General features: G+C 36.3%; 1 protein-coding gene across 2 annotated transcripts; it reads right to left on the bottom strand.

Annotated features, from left to right (window-relative positions):
- Positions 1 to 65: 65 nt before the first annotated feature.
- LOC129882104 (1,4-alpha-glucan-branching enzyme 1, chloroplastic/amyloplastic) lies at positions 66 to 23,064 on the bottom strand. 2 transcript variants are annotated; one of them, XM_055956256.1, is made up of 22 exons: positions 22,800 to 23,064; positions 19,383 to 19,540; positions 18,867 to 19,168; positions 16,606 to 16,704; positions 15,828 to 15,870; positions 14,213 to 14,272; positions 13,784 to 13,864; positions 13,419 to 13,535; positions 11,579 to 11,662; positions 10,462 to 10,583; positions 10,184 to 10,303; positions 9,520 to 9,649; positions 9,323 to 9,433; positions 8,433 to 8,561; positions 7,690 to 7,793; positions 6,492 to 6,636; positions 5,875 to 6,022; positions 5,650 to 5,750; positions 4,980 to 5,057; positions 1,733 to 1,888; positions 822 to 896; positions 66 to 717 (listed from the first exon to the last, which is right to left on the bottom strand). In XM_055956256.1, the coding sequence occupies exons 1-22, from the start codon at positions 22,927 to 22,929 to the stop codon at positions 598 to 600; spliced, it is 2,613 nt and encodes an 870-aa protein (XP_055812231.1). In that variant the 5' UTR covers positions 22,930 to 23,064; the 3' UTR covers positions 66 to 597. The 2 variants fall into 2 exon arrangements, with proteins under 2 accessions (XP_055812231.1, XP_055812232.1); XM_055956257.1 differs by having other exon boundaries at positions 19,383 to 19,535; positions 22,800 to 22,890.
- Between the last annotated feature and the right edge of the window lie 1,153 nt (positions 23,065 to 24,217).

Genomic DNA, 24,217 nt, shown 5'->3' with positions numbered 1-24,217 from the left:
ATATACCAAAATTTGGAAGTCTCTAACAATAAATAACACAATAATCAACAAGTTGGTAGCAAAACTTGGAAGGGGAAAAACACTTCTAGACACCAATCTTTTATTATAATTGTCTAAGCCAGCTTGGGCATACCTCGACTAATTCCACATGATATTTGTCGCCTCCCACACTAGCAACAGGTAACTGTGTCCACGAATTTTGAGCCCAATAAAACATCATTAGATCAGCTCTATTTCCATTTTATTGTTATAGTATTTTAGGTCACATAGTTGATATCTAGTTGGCTGTACATATAAAGAGATCTTAGTAGATGATAATTTACAGAATGCAGTATGAACTCACTAAGCAAAACCTGCTGAAGCCCGTCCCAGCATCAACCTGCTAGTGGTTTTTATATGGCACAAGTAGTGGTTTTACATATGTTTGGCCAGCACTTCATCTCTTCATATATCGTTGGTCTACTAGTAGTAGAAAGAACTGCAAACCTTTTGTCACATGAAATTCCGCCAAGAGTGATGCAATATAGCCAGATTTGCCTAGAAGCTATGTGGATGACCAGGTAGTCTTCAAATCTTTCAACGAGGTCACAAGTTTGTTCATTCTTCAACGGGCTCTTCTTCTACTACTACTTCTTTGTCTACTAGTGCATAGACCACTGCCGTTCTACTAGGTGCATACACCATAATGGAACGAGGACGATCATCATACCATCCTTCCTGTATAGATAAGATTGTATAGATATTAGAAAATTCTTTCTGAAACGAACCTAAAAGTCACAGTCTGAGATAATAACGAAGGGAGATTTTACTATTTTACTTACAAAGGTGAAATATTCAGCATTATGGTCAATTCTCCTGAAGCCACCAAAAAGTGGATCGTCCGAGTCCAAGACAACCTGGAGGCCCAAAATTTGAGTTAAATCACATCAAATTAATTGAATTCATACAAAACATTAAGAAGCTGATGAAGAAACTAAGGCAGCATTCCAAACGCATTAAGTTCCTAAGGATCACGTACAGTAAGGACTTCAAAAAGACACATAATTCGAGGGATATCCAGATTCCCTTTTTGGATAAATGCAGGAAATGGACCGCTCCGAACTAGAGCACATGAGTTTGTCACTGAAGTGTTGCACGAAAAATTCTTGCTTTCCAAGGAAGTACTAATTTTGAATTGAATGAGAGTCTTCACATTTGCATTAATATTATTAACCATCCAACAAAACCTCATATCGCTCTACCATTTTACACAACAATATACCCAGTGTAATCTCACAAGTGGGTTCTGGGGAGGATAGTGTGTACGCAGGCCTTACCCCTACCTTGGAAGGTAGAGACTCTCTACCACTTTCTATGGAAGTGAATATCGTGAGGTGTTGATTCTTGATCATCCTACAATTTGGCTATTGCAAGCAAAGGTATGGGAAGAGCCAAACTAACGGTCAACGAACACCAGCATTTCATATTTATCTACACTACTCCAAAGAACAGAAGTCCTTGGATTTATTTTAGGTTCCACGGTGATGGTATAAAAGAGAAGGAAAAGAAAATTGAACAGTTTGGATAAAAACGGGGAACAGTAACAATTCATTAATCAGAAGAACATTTTCTGATTGTTCATTCTAATGTCAACTAATTGGTTGTACTGCTAACACAAAAGTGATGACCTCCATTTCAAAGGAAAGATTGAGAAAACGTACTAGGAAAGAAGAAAGGTTTCAACTCAGCATACCTTGTATTTTCCAGGCTTCAGGCAGCCTATGCGATAGTCTGAATAACTATTTGTCCAGTGAAAATTGAAGACAAAAACTAGGTTTCCTCTTTCAAAGACAATCATCCTATCTCCTTCATCCTTTCGTGATATGAACTGGTGTTCTGAAGTCATAAACTGAGAGAACGAGTAGATAAAAATTAGTCCATTACACAGAGGTATAAAATATGAACAAATTACAAATGAATAGTGAATACAATGGTACTCTCTCCGTTTCAATCTATTTGTCTTACTTTCCTTTTTAGTCCGTTCCAAAAAGGATGCTTCTTTCGTTTTTTGGCAACTCTTTAGTTTCAATTTTCCACATAGCATGTTTAAGACCACAAGATTAAAGGACATTTTGGTACACATTCTACATATCTTTAGTTTAAGACCACAAAATTCAAAAGTATTTTTTACTTTCTTAAACTCAGTGTCAAGTCAAAACTAAAAACAAATGGAAACAGAGGGAGTAATATAGATGACCTCTGAAGCAAATAAAGCTGCACATCAGACTATTATCATGCTTGTTTTCTAAAGATGACTACCAAGAGATTGGCATAAAAATAACTATTGTTCCATATGTTCTCTTTTGACACGATTTTGCATTAGAATAAAGAAGTTGCACGAAATGTCATTATCAGGTTTTAAAGTCAGCTCAAAGATGCTTTGACAACCAAAGTAGAACAGATATGAGCACCCAAGCATGTGGCCTAATGGTCAATGAAGTTTGTTGAAAACCATGAGGTTTTAGGTTCAAATCCCGGCGGAGGAAAAAAAAACACCAAGTGATTTCCCATTTGTCCAAGCCTTGGTAGACAAATACCCAGTACCTGTGCTGGTCGGAGGTGCAGGACCCGTAAAATTAGTCGAGGTACCCACAAGCTGGCCTAGAAATCACAGTTATTTAAAAACAGATATGAGCAGGGAAATCTAAAGAAAAACAGGAATGAGCCTTAGGGGATTTACACGTCTGAAAATGAAACAGGAAGCCTAGAACTATAAGGAAGAGAATGGAAATTTCAACATGATCTAAGGGTGCAGTAAGCTCATATTTACAAGTTCGTTTTAAAACTCAAGGGAAGAGTGTTACGATAATCATTGTTCTATTTGTTCTTCTAAAAGATTCGCACATAAACTGTGCTTGATAATTGATATATGGTCAAAGAAATCCCTACATGCACTGTGAGCTGGATTTCCATACAAAGGAAGTGCTAACTATACTGGTAAAGCCAGTGTATCTTTAAACCTTTGTTCTGAAACTAGGTGATGGGCCTATGGACACTGATATAGTGCTCATATTCGGGTAGTTTTAACAATGTTCTTTACAATATTTGCTCCATTTGGAGATAAAATGTGTCTATTCTGTGATGATATTGCATGTCACATGTGATAATGTGCAGTAAACCTTTATTTGACACTTGTGATTTCTAGGTGATTTGGTTGCACAGTCACAAGGTCCTTTAAGGTTTTGAAGGATGTTCAAGCAGGGAGTGCAACCAGAAGGCCAAGTGTCACAAATGGAGCAAGATAGGAGGATAACGGAAGGCTTGAGCACCCCTGAGCAATCATAAGCCCCACAAACTTGCTCCATGCCATCTATAAGGAATTTCACAATTAAGGCAAAGCTGATGAAGTTTGGAGAAAGAAAATGAAGGCAAGAAAAGAGATTCCTGAAAAAGAGACCTTTCCAGACAAGTTTCTTCTGATTTTTCTTAGTTACTTTATTATAATTGAGAAGTTCATGTATATTCTTAGACATGGCTAAGTTTTTCATTCTAAGATTGTGATGAAACCATGTCACTCAATGAATTTGTATTCTTCTTATTTTTGATGTATGTTGAGTTATTTGTTCAATCTTGTGCTTGTTCATCTAATTGTTATTCTTGTTTTTTATGGATGCCGAGTTATTTGTTCAATCTTGTGCTTGTTCATCAAATTGTGTCCACATTGGATGATGGAATGGGATGTTATCTCCTTATATGGTCTTAGACAATCTTCACCTCATGAGCTAATTTTTATGGTTAAGTTAGATCCAATTTCCGTTTTCTTTACATTCTTCTTTGCTATCTAGAAAGGGAGCCTTGGTGTAACCAGTAAAGTTGTTTCCCTGCGACTAGGAGCCCACAGGTTCGAGCTGTGGCAAAGCCTTTTGTAGAAATGCAGGGTAAGACTGCGTAAAATACACCCTGTGGTCCAACCCTTCCCAGACCCCGTGCGTAGAAGGAGCTTAGTGCACCAGGCTGCCCTTTTTCTTCTTTATTATCTAATTTCCAGAACAGTAGTAAACAGTCAGTATCTTATTGCTAATTCCTCCACCGGTAAAGCTGCTTCCATGTGACCAGGAGGCCACGGGTTCGAGCTGTGGAAAAGCCTCTTGTAGAAATGCAGGATAAGGTTGCGTAAAATACACCCTGTGGTCCAGCCTTTCCATGGACCCCACGCGTAGCAGAAGCTTAGTGCACCGGGTTTCCCTTTTTCTTCTTTATTATGTAGTTTCAGAACAGTAGTAAACAGTCACTAGCTTATTGCTAATTCCTCCACCATCAATCTTTGTGTCCGTCATGCTTGTGGCGACTCCATCCATCGTGGACCCATCCAAGATGTATTATTTCTGTGCAATCCTTTTCTTCGACGGACCTTCAGAACCAAAAGACCTCAAATTGCTTCTCCAATGGACAGCAAACAAAGTATTGTCTACTTCATCTTCTCACACCAAGTTCCACCCACCAAACAAGGTAAAGAATTTTGAGAATCAACCAACAGAAAAATCTGTTGCCCAGGTGACTCACAGCCTCCCTCTCGCAACTAAACGCTTGATAATCCAAGCTACAAGTAAGGATTCAGAAATTATATAACCTTCGAACTGACTATTAGACCTATTAACTAGTTATGGCTGGTTAAGACTTTGGTAATTAGGGTGGGTAAATACTTTCTATTTCAAAAAAATTCTACAAGTTCGAAACTTTAACTGCAATATCACATCTACTGGACAGACATAATCAGAAAGTAATTCTCATCAATCAGCACAGTAACTGAATGATTACCGTTTATGGCCAAGCATTTTCAGCAAGCTGTATTTAGATAGACAGTATGAAGATGCTTAGAACATAGACCCAAAACTATGTTTTACAAGACCTTAATGAAATCCCTCCAAAAAAAAGATATTACTGGTATGGGAAAACGAAAAGCACAAAACTGAGAAAGCAGGCACAATATAAACACGTACCTCATATCTCTCTTCAAGATACTGCATAGCCCGGTCAAATTCTTGCAATCCATGGTATCTTAAATATTCTGCATCTCCCTGAATATTTAGCAAGGATAAGGACTCAAAGATTAAGACCGAAAATAGTTAAAAAGGAACATTGTATAATCCCGCGAAAAGTTCCAAGTATATCGTACTCTAAACCCCATCATTCGTTTTAGGAACTGAGGGAGTATTTGCATCAGCACCACATCAATGCACCAAGAAGCTAGAATATACTCCCTCCTATTCAATTTGTTTGTCGTACTTTCCTTTTTAGTACGTTTCAAAAAGAATGCCTCTTTCCTTTTTTAGCAACTCTTTAGTTCTAACTTTCTACATGGCATGTTTAAGACCACAAGATTAAAAGGCATTTGGTACATTCTTGTAAAGATATGGAACTTGGGCCTAACTCAACCCCAAAAGCTAGCTCATGAGAGGAGGATTGCCCAAGTCCATATAAGGAGACCACCAGTCCATTCCCCAACCAATGTTGAACTTTTTACCCACTAACAATTCTACATATCTTTAGTCTAAGACCACGAGATTCAAAAGGCTTCTTTACTTTCTTAAACTCCGTGCCAAGTTAAAAGCAGATAAACAAATTGCAACAGAGGGAGTAACTTAGATATGAAACAGTGCAAGGGCTAACCAGATCAAATCTCCGCCTGCATTTATCATAACTGAATTGGTTTCCAGGAATTACTTTGCCATCAGGGAGGTGTTGATCAGCCCTAGGGAAGTCAATCCACTCTGGAAAACAAAAATGAATGTATTACTGTACTGTAAAGAATAACAGGAAAGAAAATCGTAAAAGATCAAAAGCAGCCAAGAGAAGAAATATGGCCAAGGAGAAAAATAGGTTAGCAATCTATACCAGGGTGGCCGAATTCATTTCCCATGAAATTTAGGTACCCTTCTCCTCCTAATCCCATAGTTACAAGCCTGATCATCTTGTGCAATGCTATCCCACGATCTATTAATGGTGTTGACGGTCTATCCAGAGCCATAAAATCATACATATCCTGAAAATGATAGTTTAGGGTGGGGGGTGAAGCATTACATGAGAACTTGATAAAATAAATCAATAAAGCATACAGCTCTAGTCGTCGAAGACGCCAGTTTGGGGACTCATAAACTCATAATTGACATTTGCTTGTTAAAAATTTCAGTTTCTCATATTTCTTATAGGATAGGGGATATTCATGCTCACGCATTATTACTATAGAAACAAAAAGGTAGTAATTTTGAAAGGAAGAAAGTAGTGGATTCATGTATAGTTACATCCTCAGAGAAAATTATATTCAGAAATTCAGCTGATAGTTTCTTGAAATAATAGAATATCCAATAGAAGTTGTAGGTGAAAGAAAGTAGACTTCTCCCTCAAATTAATGGCTGAGTTAATAATGCAGAATTAAAGTTCTCCTTCAAGTGGCATTCCCAATTTTAAGTTTCAATTTGATTGCTGAGAAACACAAAAAAAGTGTATATAACCTTGTCCATCAACCAGAATGCTATAGTTTTATCACCGACTAGAGCTTGATCGTGACTTTCAGCGTATGAAACACACTTTTCCAGCCATCTTCTATTTGTCAGTGTATGAACAATGTCACCCACTCTCCAATCCTCATCCCGTTTCCTGTAATAATAAAAAAAAGTGTTAGAAAAACAGCTTTCTAGATCAGCGATTTGCACGCAAAAAAATGTAAACTGCTAGAAATTAATCAAAGTCAAACACAAAATCTAAGGAGCATATCCGGAAAGCAAGCATTTTGTATTCTGAATAGCTAGAGCATATAGTCAAACAAGTAGTAGACACGCACTGCCATCGTACTAGGTCTGTGACACATTGAAACACATTCAGCTAGACAATGGAATAGCTCCCGCTCAAAATAGCATAAACATTGAAAACATCTGATTAAAGTTGGACAAACAGTCGGAGAATAATCTTTCTAAAGTCGCGTCTTACAACAAGAGTTCATGCATCTTTGTCCTACTTAAGAGATACTTCAAAATTAATGCCAGTTCCAAATAACCAAACACTACACCACTCAGACATTGAGAAATTACTAAAACACTTCCTCCATATACAAGGTAAACAAGTTTCCTCCACTTCTGTCCCTTTGTTGAACTTATGCCTCCCACTAGGAATGACTCGGATGGTTCTAGATTAGAAAAAAAAATTGAAATGCAAACCAAGAAATTGTAATCAAATAAAGGTTTTGGCCTGCTAAAGAGGGAATAAGCTGTCTTGATTGCAAGAGTCCATGTACAGGATTAGTGTACCATTACCATCAGAATTGCGCCCATTGAAGACAAATGAAAAGGTAAAAGGAGCCGAGACAGGTGGGTTTTGCCTGGAAAGCATCCTGTTGACTCTTAAATAATTCAGATTACTGCTTACTAAGAATCTTATCTTGCGTCATTCATGAGAAAACTTCACGAGTTGATTGAGGGCTCCACAACAGGGGCTCTCAGACAAGGAAAGAAAAATGTACAAGGAACAACAACCAAGATACGCAGCGCAGACCACATTAAAATGTTTCAGTGCTTGTGCTCGAGTCTCTTCATCTATAGTAAACTTCAAATCAATATCAGGGACACACTATTTGTAGGTTCTCTAGCCAGACTTGATCAAAAAAATCTAATATAATTTCAGGGACAAGTATATAAAGATTTAGAAATAGCATACTTGAGCAACTCAATCCATTTATCAGCAATAGCCATATGCAGCCGATAGTCAAATCCAACACCCCCATCTTGAACGGGAATACAAAACGTTGGCATTCCACTAACCTGAAATTAGTAGAAAACAGAGAAGCATTAAGGGAAGATCAGAAGAGTCACAGCCCAAATAGAGTAACATGCCCTTTCTCTTCACATTACATGATTTGCATTTTGCAATAAGCATAAATATCTCTTTCATAAAAGAACCTCTGAAAAGCATATAGTAGTACTGAAAGCAGAAAACCATACAAAATGCATGATTTTCTACAAATGAAGAAGTTTGCTTCTACTTTCTATGGCAGTTCCACTTGAGTTCATTAAGTGAACTTTATACCTATGTTAGAGGTGGGGAACAATGAAACTTCAAATTTCACTCTGAACAGGGTTCAGGAAGACGAGAATTTGAATCAGTTAGGAGGCACCAAAAATAAACTTTTCCAAGTAGTTTTCTGAAAAGTGAACTAGACTCCTCTTAGAACAAAAACTTGTATCCCCTAACGTCATAACCTAATTGATTCTCCATGCTGTTTTTTTTGTTTTAAGTAAAAAAAATTCATTCTCGTGTACTTTATAGGTGGTTTTAGCTGATAACATCCTCCAGCTTGATGATCCTATTATCAGACATTCAGCCTATGAAGGTCTCTTTGGATTTTACTCACGATCTCAGAGCAATCCAGTACCATAAGGTCAAGATCAAGAACTACTTACATCTTCACCGATGGTAATTGCATCTGGGAAAAGCCCGTGAATAAGATCGTTGACCAGCATCAAATACACCACAGCATCCACATCAGTTGCGAGTCCAAGGTATTCATCGTAGTTCCCGGTGAATCCGACCTATAGAAATTAAAATGTATTAGGTAAGTAATTTAGCAGAATACTGGAGACCACCTTAGTAAAACAGATGAAGCAGGAAGAAGGAAACTTATATTTCCAAATAATATGAAATTAGCTGTGCATATAATGAATTCCTAAAGCTAAAACAGAGGATCCTCGTAAACCTTCATATTTCATTATATGCTGTAGATATTTGGGAAGTATTTACCAACTCCCCCTGTGTGAGTGTTGCAAAGTATAGCTAGCATACACCTAGTATTTTTTGTCTCCACTGGGTTTGAACTTGAGACCTCATGTTCTCCCCGCTTCATTGACCACTAGGCCGCACCCTTGGGTGCAGACTTTCGCTAACTATTTTTCCATTTGATAGGACAGATTTGCCTTAAACATTCAGGCAGAGAATTAACATGACTTGAAGGCACAAATAATGAAGCCGATTTTATACAATGGTAATACCAGGCTAAATAGTACTATATAAAATCAAGAGAAGGTAAGAATTCTTCTAGCTAATATAAAATCATAATGCCTAGGCTAATAAATGGCGATGGTACTAAAGAAAGAATTGTTGCAGTTAGATGCCTAATTACTTTATGAGTTGCTTACTAGAATACTAAATAACTGATGAGTACTCCATAGAATGATACAGAGGTAAACTAGGTCATTTTTTCCATTATTTGGAAGTTACTAGGCACCTTGTTGTCTAAAAGCTATCACTTGTGATCACAAAATTAAGTATAAAAATTAAGTCGAATCAACTTCACCGATAATCCGTGGTGAGTATACATCATTGATGTCACACCATCAAATCTAAATCCATCAAATTTGAACTCATCCAACCACCATCTCGCATTTGAGAGAAGATACCTAAGTACCTATAACAAGAAACATATTTTCTGTCACACCCATTGACACGAGGCACGAGGTTGTGGCTGACTCATGTTTCAAAGGAAGAAAGTACCTCCCAGTGTCCATAGTTAAAGAGGCGGGAATCCCACATCCAATGATAACCACGAGCTCCAGAGTGAAAATAACAACTATCTGTGCCATCAAACATGTTCAGCCCATCTAAAGTATTATTTGATGCATGGCTGCAAAAGGTTGCATGATTCCAGTGAGTTAAGGACAAAGTAAAGCATGTCAATAGAAAATAAGTGCCAGATTCTTATTATGATTAGATTCTATAATGAAGCACCATTTCTTTCATTAATAATAAGATCATAGGAAATGCACCTAATGGACAGAAAGCTTAATGATGGATCCAAGGGAGTAAGAAGCAAAGCCTGATCTGAAGTACGCACTAGCACATTAACCACAAGAATCCAGAACACGACCTCAAAATAGAGCAAGTACAGTAGTACACAAGCTCAGTACAAAATCCAGAAGTCGACCAAATATCGTACAAATGATACAATTTTCACTTTAAATTCTTCTTTTTATGCTGTAGAAGTTTGTACTTCTAAGTTTTTTTCAATCGTTTTCACTTGGGGATTTGGACAGAAATGGATGAACTGAAGGTTTTCTCCCATCTCAAGAAAAACTATGTCAGCAATCAAAAAGAAAAAAAGAAAAAAACTCCATCCATAGCTTCCCTAAATTGCAATTGTACAAAGATTAATCAATACCTGTGAACAATGTCCATGAGAACAACTATTCCTAGCTCATGAGCTTTATCAATCAAAGACTTAAGGTCATCAGGCGTTCCAAAACGGCTGCTTGGTGCAAAAAAATTTGTGACATGATAACTGAGACAAAAAGGATAACGAGTTCCATTAGAAATTCTAAAATTACCAGTTTAAACACTTACTGACACCGGGGTGATTAGATGAGAAAGACGTCTTGCTGAAGATATATATATAGAGTAACCAGAGAAACAAATGCAAACAGCAAAAATGAGAATTACCCAAAACTAGCATAATAAGAATGCTCTTGAATAGCCATAATTTGCACCGCATTGTACCCAAGCTTTTTTATCCGAGGAAGAACTTCATCTCTAAAATTCACGTATGAGTTAATTTTAGGCTCCTGCAATCACAAATATGGAACCATATCTAAGGGTAGAGGATAACAACATACACTCAAGACAAACAGCAAACTTAAGGAGACTGAGATAGAAAATAACTAAAAGCTTCTCGAAAATGCATGTAGCATTTAACTCCTATCCCAGTATCTTGGGAGAAAAAGGAATAGAAAAAACTGCTAAATATTTTATTTTATTACTTTTTACATAATGCCAAAGGGACCAAATATTCAAAGCACATCACATTTTTCAGCTACAATATATATACACGAGGAATCAGTCTTGTTAGTCTGTATGCAGACCTTACCCTACCCTGTGGAGGTAGAGAGTTTGGTTCTGAAAGATCCTCGGCTCAAGTACAGCAAATCAAGTAGTTATGAAAAGAAAAACGGCAGTAAGATAACATGGCAACTAATACGGAAAGCAGTACAGAGCATCCAAAAAAGGAACAGTAACAACAACAAATTAGTGCGAAAAATATAATATATGGACTTCTTCATTTTTGTGATACTTTTGCAAACTATAATATACAAAAGTATCACAAAATGAAGTCCATATAAACAGCTGAAAACGTTCAAAAAAATCTTTGTACAGCAAAAAGGTATCTCGTACTTTTTTAAAAATAGTTCTCCACACTAGGTCGTATAAACAGAAAGAATAGTAATAGGAGAATAAAAGGAGTAAAAATACACAAGTGGTTCGCACTGGACAATTTTTCAGTATGTCCTAGTCTCCCTATCCCATAATGTTTTTATTGTGGAAGATAATATCTTAGTAAAGGACAACATCGACATGTGAAAAGGGACCTTCAAATGTCATTTCTAGAACAACATAAAAGAAATTAATATCTGGTTCATAAAGATAACATCCAGGACACCACACAACAAAACCTTAATTAACCAGCAGCCAATTGCTCTGACGACTAAATGTTCGCATATATGGCAATTATGACAGATAGAAATTAGATTCATAAATTATATGAAAGAAGAAGGATGCGCACCGGACTACTCATTCCAATATGAGATTCATATATTCTCAGCGACTTTGGTTTCTTAGGCCGTGGATGTTGGAATACATACCTCTCCTACAAGGAATGAAAACGAATCATAAAAACGAAAACAACAGAAATAAAATAGCATTTGTGAGGATGCAGAAATTTAGGAAGGGAACACAAGCACATTCATAGGAAAAGAAAAGAAAACTCTTCTAGCTCACAGACTGCTATGCAAGACGCTAATAAATAAGCTAATGAACAAAACCAACTAGACTAATATACAAGAGAAATTTTGAAGATATTTCCAATTCCATTCATAAGGTTAAATGGAATTGTATTGTGTCTTTATTTTTTTTTTGGTGTAAAGAAATAGGCCTAGAGGATTCAGATAAGTTTATGGAATTCTTAGGATCCTTGTAAGTATTTTTTTTCCCCAGTTTTTGAAGGTTCTTGGCATCTCCTTAATGCCATTTTCCAAATATATATATATAAACACACACACACACAGAGGAGAACATCAAAAAGAAGAGTTGGTACAAGACTATTAATCTATGCTTTCCATGGACCAACACAAATCCATAGGTCAACAAGTCAACATATTCTGTAGGTTTTGTTGAAAACTCTATGCCACACAAATCCTTGCTTATCACTTAGTTTTTCTTTTTTCATTTTTTATGACGGTGTCCAGGCAAACTTGCATGCGCCTCAACTATTCCATACATGCTACCTCCACCAGTACTAAGTGAGTATTCATCCATCTTATCACTCAGATTCTTGCTAAATAAATATGAGAACAAGCTAATCTTAAGAATGGATAACTCAAATCTCTTAATGATTGCTCGGGAAGAATCTCTTTATGTGGAAGGCTTCTGAGTTATTAAGGTACTTCATAAAGAAAATGTTTATTAAGGTGCATTGGGTTGTTAAGAAATAAGAAAGCTTTCAGCGGACAAAATTCACTATTAACAGGTTCCAAATCCTTGTGTTTTGACTAGTCAGAAAGCTTGGAAAAACGAGCAGGCAGAAATGAAACCTTCTGGAGTTCTCTTCTTTTTTATCCCTATGCACCTGTTATCCATGGTTGAAATCCTTCTTCTCTTAGATGTTAAAACTTGGATAAAGTTCCATTACCAAATACTTATATCCTAGCACAGCTCGATTGAAAAACCTTATCTAATATAGCATTTTGATGCAAAATGGTTATTGTACATTACGTAGATGCAATGCTAGATACGGTATAGGATTTGCACAATTGTAACTATGCCTGTTGCACTGGCTTAGTGCAAGTATTTATACAATCTCATATTACTTATTAAGAAAAAAATAAGAACCTTATACAAATGGATAGCATCCTCCTTACATAATTTGATTGTCTCGCATCTCTACAATTATTTTTTTGGTAGCAATCTTTATTTATTTCCAGTAAAACCCATTTGGCCATTTCAATTACATAAATTACTATCTAAACAGAAAATCATGGCAAACTTAAATACCGCCACAGGTGAATTTTCTGGTATGATTTTTCTCGAGTAAAAGTACTACAGATTTTCCATTCCATTGAAGTGTGACCATCTCACTGAAAAGTTTGAGCTATTAGACTGAGCACAGTTTAATTTACGTAATTATATCTTCAACATTCCCCTCACATGCACATCTAATTCTTTTTTCATGAGTCAAGCACGAAAAAATTCTTTTTAATAATAGATGGCATTGAGACTCGAACCGAGGACATCTGCCTTCTTTGCTACCACGTGGAAGTGTGATTCACCACAATACTTCATATGCAGCACAAAATACAAGACCATATACTAGGCTATTAGTAACAACAGAAAGAAAAGAGTGTAACCTCTTCGGGTGGATCATAATATACTCCATTGTATGGAATTTCATCTGGAGGCTGTACAGAGAAATTGATCCAAGCAGGAATGGAATCCTTAATACCTGATGGAGTGTCCATACGTATCTACATTTCAGTATATTAAGAGCAAATATTAGCAAATAGTGGCATAGAACCACCATGATCAGACAGAGACTATTGGAGGGCGTGCTATCAGGTTTAGAAGTGAAAGAGACCTATATAACTACAAAAAATAATCTTAAGCATTCTTTGACATAAGTATTTTAACCGAAAAGGTTGAATACAGTGATATCGACAGCCAACGCATAAGATACCTGAAAGTCAATTAGAGCACTGTAGAAAATGATTCATACCTTCACTCTGGACCCATGATGAATTGCAGGAGAGCCATCCGCATTATTTGGCAGAAAAATCTCCCAGACACCAAATTCATTCTGCTTATAGACTTGAATTAGTTTTATGCAACATTCCATCACTGCATAGAGCTTAACATTACTGGAAACAAGTCGAATGATTACTTTAAAATCTTAAGAAATCCACATTTTTGCAAAGACTTACTCATAACATGCAAATTTGAAAAGGGGATCACGTGCCAATACAACTTAATCAACAAGGGGTAAATAGAATAGGTAAACAGAAATAAGAATACGAGAAATTTGATAGGAACAGTAAAATGAATAGCAAAGACAATCGAATGAAAAGAACACAAGGCTTTTAAGCAAAAATTTCCTGTTCAGAAATGGCAACAGAACCCACTTGGGTATGTACTATGAGGGACATACCCTAGTCATAACGTCAGCATTTGGGTTCCAATTGTTGAAATCTCCAATGAGGGCAGCTGACTGCAAAGGAATAGAGAGGATATACAGGCAATCAGACTTTCAACAAACCAATATTATCATGGCATAAACAAAATGAAGTTGGTCAAAATATAATGTCTGCATTCCTTGAGACAAATTTGTGCTTAGTTGGCTGATCTCGAGTCGATTAGTTTGCTAGGTATCCTGGGAGCTGATTCTTACGGTCCAAATTACATACTTAACTTGCTAGATGCAAAAGGTCTGTACACGAATGTGTGAGTTATAACAAATACTCAGTAAATTATAGACCACTTCAAATCTTTGTTTTCGAGAGGGATAATCACTCCGCAAATATCGCACAACAATTGAAATACGTAGTCCGTATTGGTATCAGATCTATTCCCATGTTCCGATCTTTCCAGTTTTTGGACTCATTCCTTAGGTAAAGTCTCCCAACTATATTTGAAAATGTATTGGTTATCAAGAGAAAGAAAATTTTCTTCTAGTTTCGCTTCTTGCTTGTCCAATACAGAAAGACTTATCGGAAATCGCCGGTTGGGTTTATGTTTCACTGGCGCTCTTTGTTCCAATATTTTGGGAAATAGAAGTTTGCAATCTAGGGTATTTTAACATAACCTATATCTTAAATCTTAATATATGTCCATTATCACTCCATCCTCAAAAGTGACCATCAAATTGGACCAGAATATATCTTACAGACTAGGTCACCAAGTCGAGGCCTAGATCAAGCTTGCCGAGCTAGTGAGTAATGCTATCAAGTAACAAACCCTAACTTTAATAAGTCAAGCCAAACAGCTCTTATCCTTGTTTAAAGGTCAGAAGTCCATCCCGAGGTGAAGACCATAATCCATGCATATGACAGAAACTGTGGGCCGATTACAATATTCTAAAAGCATCAGAAAAGAAACATCCTTCCAGATGCTAACTGGGACCGAAGGACCCTATTGAACATGAGAATGCCTTGCAGGCACACTTCACTTCCCCAAACATCTTTCTTTAAGAATTAAAATATAAATATTTTCCTTTCTACTTCCTCTTAAATTTCTTTCACCTTTTAATTTAAAGAAAGAAGTGGTAATCAATTTTTTTTTGATGAAATAAGAAGGATATCATTAACAAAAAACATCAAGAAGATGCAAGCATTACAAAGAGATTATCAGCTCTCAGGAAGGGGAAAAGGCCATCACAACTATCAATTTTGTGCTCCTTTTTATCATAACAACAACAACAAACCCAGTGTGTTCCCACAAGTGGGGTTTGGGGAGGGTAGAGTGTATGCAGACCCTACCCCTACCTTCGAGAAGATAGAGAGGTTGCTTACGAAAGACCCTCGGCTGAGCAAACAGTGAAAAAGAGGCAATAGCAACAAATAGAAACAAAATCAAGATGATAGATATGAAACAACAGGTAGTGATAGAAATCTAACAATAAGGGAAAGAAACGAATAATACTAAAACTCTGGGAAAAGGAACGGAAGCGTCTGCCTACTAACTAACATTCTTCCCCTAATCCTCGACCCCCACACCCTCCTTTTTCTCATAGGAATCTAAAAGAAAACAAGAAAGGGAACACTGACCTTGGCACCAGGAGCCCACTCACGGTAAGTGATACCTGTAGCACTGCAACAAAGTTCATAGGTGGTCAGAAAGAGGTACTTCAGCCCCTCTCAGCAGAGGAACTTACAAAGCGGAAGGAGGAGCATCTACAGTATATAACATACATATAATTCAAGGAAAAGAAAAACAGAAAGTAAAAGATTCTACAATAAAGGGAAAAGCTACATCAAAGAAGTACATAGATTCTCTTCCAACAATTAGGTGAACATTAGCTCCAGAAGGTCCCCTTCGCAAACATTAGCTTTGGAAGGTCACTTTCCAGGAATCATTCCTGGTGTCCAAGACAGATATTACAAATACCAATATATAACATGCCTTCTTATAAATTTAGTCAAAGTAAGGCCTTCGTGGGGTAGCGTCCTTTTCATACTCGGTAATTAACACAGGAGAGAAGTACGGGATACTCAAGAAAAACTCTTAACAACAGATAATATGTAAGGATTGCTAGAAACTACTTAACTAATTTAGGTAAGGGCTAAGCATGTCAAGAATCAACCGCTACTATATACATATCCAGAAAACAAAACATAATCTTTTTCTCTTTTCTTTTTCTGCAGCTATTACAGCTTCTAACCATCTTTCAACTCCTCTGTAGGACATTGTATAGGTATGAGAGTGGGTCAAAGAAGTACCAAGTTGGCATCAAAGAATGACATTATGGCATGAAACATTTAACGGGATTTTGCACAAGGCCGGTCGTCCGAAAGAAAATTAAACAAGATAAGAGGCAGTTATTACCTACGAGTGAAACCCATCTTTTCGTAACCACGAGAAAAAGCTTCCAAACCACCCTCATACTTGTCAATTGCCTGCCTCATTTTCTTGTACTGTGAATACCTAAAAGTGGATAGCATAGAAAAAAGGACTTCAGATTCTAGCTGGCCAGGTCGAGGTGAAGGAACTGCAGAGAAAGACAGCACTGCCACTTGGGGTAGACAGAAGCAGATAAATGCTGAGGCAAAAGATATACCAAGAGCAAAACCATAATTGCATAACCAAAGAAAAATACTGTCTCAAGAGAAAGGACATCCAAACAAAGAGAAAAATCAATAGAGAAAGAATGAAGATTCTGGAAGTACATGTGAGCATTTGGTTCTCCAAGTTAGTAAAATTGAAAAGTTGAAGAATACTGCTGATGAATCAATACAGAGCACAGTAGACTACTATTAGAAATTAAACTAGCATGATGCTGGTGCTATGGACCTATTGCGTCCTTCAAGACTTGGACTTGGGAGACAATTATTTTGATCAAGGAAGGTTTCATTGATAATAATAAGGCCAACTTGGCCATGTACAAGAGACATGACTTGGGAGACAAAAACGAAGAATGTACAAAGCAAATAATCAAACCTAGGCAGAAGAACAAGCAAAACCCAATATAGGATCACATCAACTGAAAAAAGCTTTGATGACAATGATAAAACAGAAATACTGATTGAAGAAGTTTTGGTTTCAAACAAGTGATGACAAAAACATTATAAAGCATCTTAAATGGGAGGTATCTCTCTTGCTCACAAAGAAGAGATTCAAATACAGCATGTTTACGTAATGCATATACTGTTCCTGCACTATTGAAAATCAACATCAGTACAACTTTTGGACAAAATTTCAAGTGAGCAACAGTAGCATGGAAGTTGTCAATCATAGAATGATTGACAACCACCTGGAACATTATGAATTTGATTAATTCAACTTTTTGACTTTGGAACAATTAGAAAATTGTACTATATCTGGTCATATCCCCTCCCAAAGAAGCTTAGCAAAGGCGATCATCTCCCTCTTTGTTCACAAAAGTGGTGATCACTTATCTCCCTTTTTGTCCATGGGTGATAAATTAATTTTACCATTGAAGGACTTAGAGATATGCAGAAAATGGCTGTACACACGGGGGGGGGGGGGGGGGGGGGGGGGGGGGATAAAGGGATTTAATGTGGAGCCAGTAGACGATCACAATGTACCGATTACCCCATATTTTATGCTGATGATAAAATTATATTCTGTATGCTAAAGAGAGACAACTGAAGCACCTAAGAGTCATTTGATATGCCTTTGCGAGTTCCTGGCCTCAGAATCAGCATGAACCAAACTTTGTTTTTCCCAGTCAATGAAGTTCACAGCTCGCTGGCTGAAATGATTTGATACAGAATTCGTGAACTACCCACCATTTACCAAGGACTAGGAGTTCTCTTATGACCAAATATAAAGGGGCAGCAGAGAGGAATAGAATTAGAGAATGTGGAGAGGAGATTGTTAAAATGGAAGAGGCACGAACTTTCACTGGGTGGCAGACTAATACTTATTAATAGCATCCTATATAGTCTTCTTCCAACAATACCAGTATATCTCTAGCTTCCTGAGTCCTAGGAATGAGTGACAAGTTCAGAAGGCATTTCTATGCGACAGAAATGCAGAAACTAAAAGGTACTACCTACATAGATGGGCTAAGTGCAGAAGTGAAAGTAGGCCTGTGGTCTTGGAGTAAGAAACCTCAAACATTATAACATAAGCCTCTTATACAAATGGCTATCGAGGTACAATTTTCAACTCTCAGCAAGAAAGAATGTGGAGTAGTGATTACAGCAAACTATATGGTTGGCCAATTCCATAGTTTTTCATCCCGGGATTGCTCATCTTAGGGGTTCTGCCTATGGAAAACACAAGGAATCATTGGGCTTATTTGCTGAGTTATACAGTTTGACTGAGCAATAAAAGAAATTAAAGTTTGAGAAGATGCATAGAAGGCCATATTACCCTCAAAGATGAGTTCCTGATCCTATGACATGGCCGGGAATTTGCAACTGAGTTACTGAAGAATGTACAGAAAGATTTCACATATATGTACACAAAAGGATGGGTAAGCAGTAGCATATGTATGTACGAAGATAAAAATCCTAAACATCATCAACCAGATGACCATCACAGACACAAAAGTACAATAGCCTATAGACGAACTCTGCCTCTACAATAGGCAAATTACTCAACGAATGAGAATATTTTACCTGTAATCAAGGTGTTGACGATAGTTTGTCAAAAGGGGGTCTATTTCATAAATCTTCTGACCAAGTCCAGGTGGAGGAATGCCCCTTTCTCTGATCCTATCAGATTCATCAATGATTGTCTCTTCAGAAGTATTTAATGTTTTGGACTCCTTCAGTTTACCACCTTCTTCTAGTTGTTGTGATGAAGAAATATCCAGCTCTTCAACACTTCTTGTAAGATCACTTGCTGGCTCAACGTCATCATTCTCAGTTTTAATCTGGCTAGCGTGTTCCATTGTCGAACTATCTACATCAGTTGATGCCTAAAACACATAAGAATAAACAATTATGAAGCAAATTGACCAAATTAATCACCAAATTCATTTCTCATGGAAACGAAATGCAATAACAATTTCATTTAAGCAGAATCGTGGAGATATTTATTTAGAAGTGCTTTCCGCATGAAATCTGCCACCTCCACCCACCCACCCAAAAAAAGAGTCTATTGTCATGCGGGTGGAGAATAATGTAACATACTGGGGAATTTTCTGGAGCTGTCTCGGTGAACTTAAATTGGTCTGTTGAGGATGAGGAGCTATCACTCTGGCTTCCAGGCACAAGGACTTTCCCCGATGCAGCAACTGTAGAAGGTCGGGATTCGGAATCGTAAGAAGACTTTTCAGCCAAGATCTTCCCTACATACATATATCAGATTAGTTATATCTCCACAAGAAAAGACCACTACTCAGAGCTAGGCTACATAAGTCATAAGTGTCAATTAATCATGGTTGAAGAGAGCAAAGACTTTTGTGATTAGAAGTGATGCTCCAGAAGCAATCAAGAATTGTTGTTTTCCCAATCACAATATTACCAAATTATTTCAACCACACATTCAGAGAAGAAAAAGGTTCATTACTTAGTCTAAGAATCAAACAGTTCCATCTAGCTTAAAGTAATGCTAAAAGACTCTTTCTTCAGTGTGACAATCTTTTAGGGATATCAAGAAACGTCTACAGGAAGTCCACAAACAGAAACTATGACATCAACTTTCATTATTCAATGAATAAATCAACTAAAAAGGCAAAATTGAAAGAAAAAAAACTGATCATATAAGAGGAAAAATTATACACACTGATTGTTACAACTTATTTTTTGGAGGAATAAAGATCTCTCCAGAAAGCACCATACAGGAGGTCCTTTTAAACCCAGAGTCCCAGATCGGACACTTCTAAATACCTTTAACAATGTCAAATCAAATTTTTTCATGAACGTTCATTAATTTTTTTCTAAGAGAATATAAAAAGGGTTTAAAATGGACTTCAAGAACATCCAATTAGACAAACGAAGAAATGATCAATATCAACCAAACTATTTCTTCAGGGGGGCAATTTTCGGGGAATTATCAAGATGCTACAACAACATTGTCTACAAAGGTACAACAGACTGGCATCACTTTCTTTTATCAAGTAAACATATATTCATTCATAAACATAGTCAAAGAGGTGGCTGTACACAATGGAAGTACCAAAAGGTAGAGAATCTACACTACTTCTAAACTGAGAAAAGCTCGACTCTACCCCCTCAAAAGCTCTCCTACTTCTCTCTCTCCACATTACCCACATTAAAGCTAATGGAACCAAGTTCCAATTCTTCCACTCTTCCAACAGAATATCAATTCTTTCACAGTTCTTGACATAGCTCAACAAGTACCAAACCGTTCAAACATATCCCATCATAACCTCATGGAAAGACCACAATGAAGAAGAAGATGATCTACATCATCTCCCGTCTCCTTGCACATATAACACGAACTGACGCAAACAACCTTCTGCTTTCTAAGATTACCACCATCAAGATCACTCCTCTAGTATCTAGCCAAGTGAAAAAGCACACCTTCCTCGGCAACTTGAATTTTCAAACTGTGTTACAACTTACTAATAAAATAAGCCCCAATTCTTCAGACAAAAACCTCAACTTTCAGTCTTCACCACTCAGTCAACACATCACGTAAAGGGGAAAAAAGGCTGAGCAGTCACTGAGAAGAAGAATGAAAATCCTAGCACTGATTCTTACAGAAAAATTATACTTTAGAGCAAGAAAGATCTCACCGGGAAGTACAGTCAAGAAAGTCCCTTTAAAGACAAGTTAAACTCAATGATTGCTGACCATACTTCAAAAAGTTGCTACCTTTAGCAATGTCAACCAAGTTTCTCTATGAAAATTCAAACTTTGCTCTCTCAAACAATATACTCAAAAGGGTATAACACTAACTTTAAAGGATCCCCAATTACACAAAGCGAAGAAAGAACCTTGACCCATCAGGACTTGAAAAAGTTGCTACCTTTAGTAATGTCAATCAAGTTTCTCCATGAAAACCTCAACTTTCACCACTAAATCAATAAATCACGTAAAGAAAAAACAACTAAATCACTGAAAAAAGAAAAGAAAAAGAAGAACCTAACACTGTGATTCTTATAGCTCATATTTTAGAGCAATAAAGATCTCACCAGAAAGCACCATCTAGAGGGTCCCTTTAAAACGAGGCTGAACGTAATTACAGCTGACCACACTTCAAAAAGCTACTACCTTTATTAATACCAATCAAGTTTCTCCATGAAAATTCATAATTTTGCTTTCTCAAAACTTCAAAGAACCCCAAATTGCACAAACCAAACAAAGAACCTTGACCCATATCAGGAGTTGAAAAAGTTGCTACCTTTAGTAATGTGTTTCTCCCTGAAAACTCACCATTGTTACTTTCTCAAAGAATCTACTGTCAACCAAGATTCATCATTTTTGCTTTATCAGACACCAACTTAAAAGGGTATACATAATACCAACTTTTAAGAACCCCCAATTACACAAACATAAGAAAGAACCTCGACCCATATCAGGACTTGAAAAAAGTTGCTACCTTTAGTAATGTCCATCAGGTTTCTCCATGAAAACTTACCATTTTTTGCTTTCTCAAATAATATACTGTCAATCAAGATTCATCATTTTTGCTGTCTCAAAGACTATACTTAAAAGGGTATACATAATACTAACTTATAAGAACCCCCAATAACACAAACCAAAAAAAGAACCTCGACCCACATCAGAATTCCAAAACACGCACACACACACAAAAGCCAAACTCAATTACAGCTGACCACACTTCAAAAAGCTACTACCGTTAGTAATGTCAATCAAGATTCTTCATTTTTTGCTTTCTCTAAGACTATACTTAAAAGGGTATACCAACTTTTAAGAACCCCAAATTACACAAACCAAATAAAGAACCTTGACACACATCAGAATTCCAAAACACACACACACACACACACACACAAAAAAGCCAAACTCAAATACAGCTGACCACACTTCAAAAAGCTACTACCTTTAGTAATGTCAATCAAGATTCATCATTTTTGCTTTCTCAAAGACTATACTCAAAAGGGTATACACAATACCAACTTTTAAGAACCCCCAATTACACAAACCAAAGATAGAACCTCGACCCATATCATGACTTGAAAAAAGTTTCCACCTTTAGTAATGTCAATCAAGTTTCTCCATGAAAACTCACCATTTTTGCCTTCTCAAAGAATATATTGTCAATCAAGATATCATTTTTTGCTTTCTCTGAGACTATACTCAAAAGGGTATACACAATACCAACTTTTTAGAACCCCCACCTTGAAACACATCAGAATTCCAAAACACACACAAAAAAAAAGGCAAACTCAATTACAGCTGACCACACTTCAAAAAGCTACTACCTTTAGTAATGTCAATCAAGATTCATCACTTTTTGCTTTCTCTAAGACTATACTCAAAAGGGTATACACACTACCAACTTTTAAGAACCCCCAAGTACGCAAACCAAAGAAAGAACCTACACCCACATCAGAATTCCAAAAAAAAACACAAGAAAACACACACACAGAGTGAGAAACAGAGACAGAGCAGTACGTGAAACAGAGTGTTTTTTCAAGAATACAGAAACATTGGCATTCCTCCTATCACCATTACTGTTCAATCCTTGAGATTTGTACACTGATGGAGCAGTAGGAAAACGAACTCCAGAGAGTGTGTACACCATCTTTCTTTTTTTCTCCTTCTTAGGGGTTTTTATGGAGATCTGAGACTAACTAACTGAGTGTCAAAGTGCTAAGTTCAAGCCCCCAAGAGAAGCGTGAAGAGAGAGAGGGAGAGAATAAGAGACTGAGTGGAGGAGGTTTTTATATATAGTGAAAATAGATTTTATACCTTTGTGGGTTTTAAAGAGTTTTATATTTGACTCCATGTGTTATTTTATACTGTGATATTATTTTTTATTTATATGCATATTTAAGTTTTGTTTAAGAAGAATGCTTCATGTACGAGTTGCTTGGATAGTAAATATTTTTTTATTTTCAACTTTGAAGTCGTGTATTCAAATTTTCATACACACAATAATATATTTCAGTTTCAAAATAAATTGAGAATTTTAATTAATATGATGATCGTGAAACTATTTTGAATTATGATCGTCTTGATCACAATTCCGAGAAATTCAATTATACAATTTATTATTAATGTTATTTTGATTATAAGATCATTTTTATTAGAGAATAATGAAAAGAAAAGTACATGAAACCTCTAAATAGAGATTTTTATCGTGATATTTTTTTATTTCTTATTTAAATTATTAATGGGCATAAGGAAGTTTGAGAGAATGTCCTTCGATGAAAAATTATACTACTCAAATAATTAAAAACAAATTGTACCTGTTAATTTTTGAATTCTCTTGTGGTTAAGATAGTTCAAAACTTGCTTCAAGTTATGAGTTTTGATTTTCATTTTTTTTAGTCTACTTAAAAATTTCTAGTTTCGCTATAATAAGATATTTTCTTTAATTTTTCCATGATTATGTAATATATTAAAGTGATTAGTTAACCACAATTATTATTGATAAATTTGCATATAAACAAAATTGAGGATCTTTTTCTTTTTGGGAAATGAGTTTATAGAGGCCATATTTTGTGAAAACTTCCAAATATATAGTGATGGGTTGTATGGAGATTGGAGTAAATGGGCCCACACAAAAACTTTTTCCATCGTCAATTTGATATTTATTTTATTTTTCATAAAAAAGGTTGAGTTCTATAGAACCAAATGGGCCCACATGCAAGCCCATAAAAGAAATTCTAGAAAATAATAATATGGGTATTTTATTTAAATCTTATAATGAAAAAGCTCAATTACAATTTATTCTGACTTTTTTGATAATTACTCGAATTTTATCTTTTTTTCAGATTTTTGATACATACGAATGACGCTGATACATCGCGATTTAATACATAAGTCTTTTTCATGATACATCGTTAGTTGATATAAATCAAATATTG

Source organism: Solanum dulcamara, chromosome 3 (genome assembly GCF_947179165.1).
Source record: "Solanum dulcamara chromosome 3, daSolDulc1.2, whole genome shotgun sequence".
NCBI classification, from domain to species: domain Eukaryota; kingdom Viridiplantae; phylum Streptophyta; class Magnoliopsida; order Solanales; family Solanaceae; genus Solanum; species Solanum dulcamara.
The sequence above is the reverse complement of the archived record's forward strand: the minus strand, read 5'-3'. Positions and strand labels throughout refer to the sequence as shown.

Coding starts and splice junctions, on each gene's coding strand:
- LOC129882104 (XM_055956256.1), bottom strand. CDS start 22,929: ATGGTGTACACACTCTCTGGAGTTCGTTTTCCTACTGCTCCATCAGTG. Junction 6,023..6,491: donor CATTCTGGTTGATGGACAAG/GTTATATACACT, acceptor TATCATTTTCAG/GATATGTATGATTTTATGGC. Junction 897..1,732: donor TGAAGCCTGGAAAATACAAG/GTATGCTGAGTT, acceptor TTGGGCCTCCAG/GTTGTCTTGGACTCGGACGA.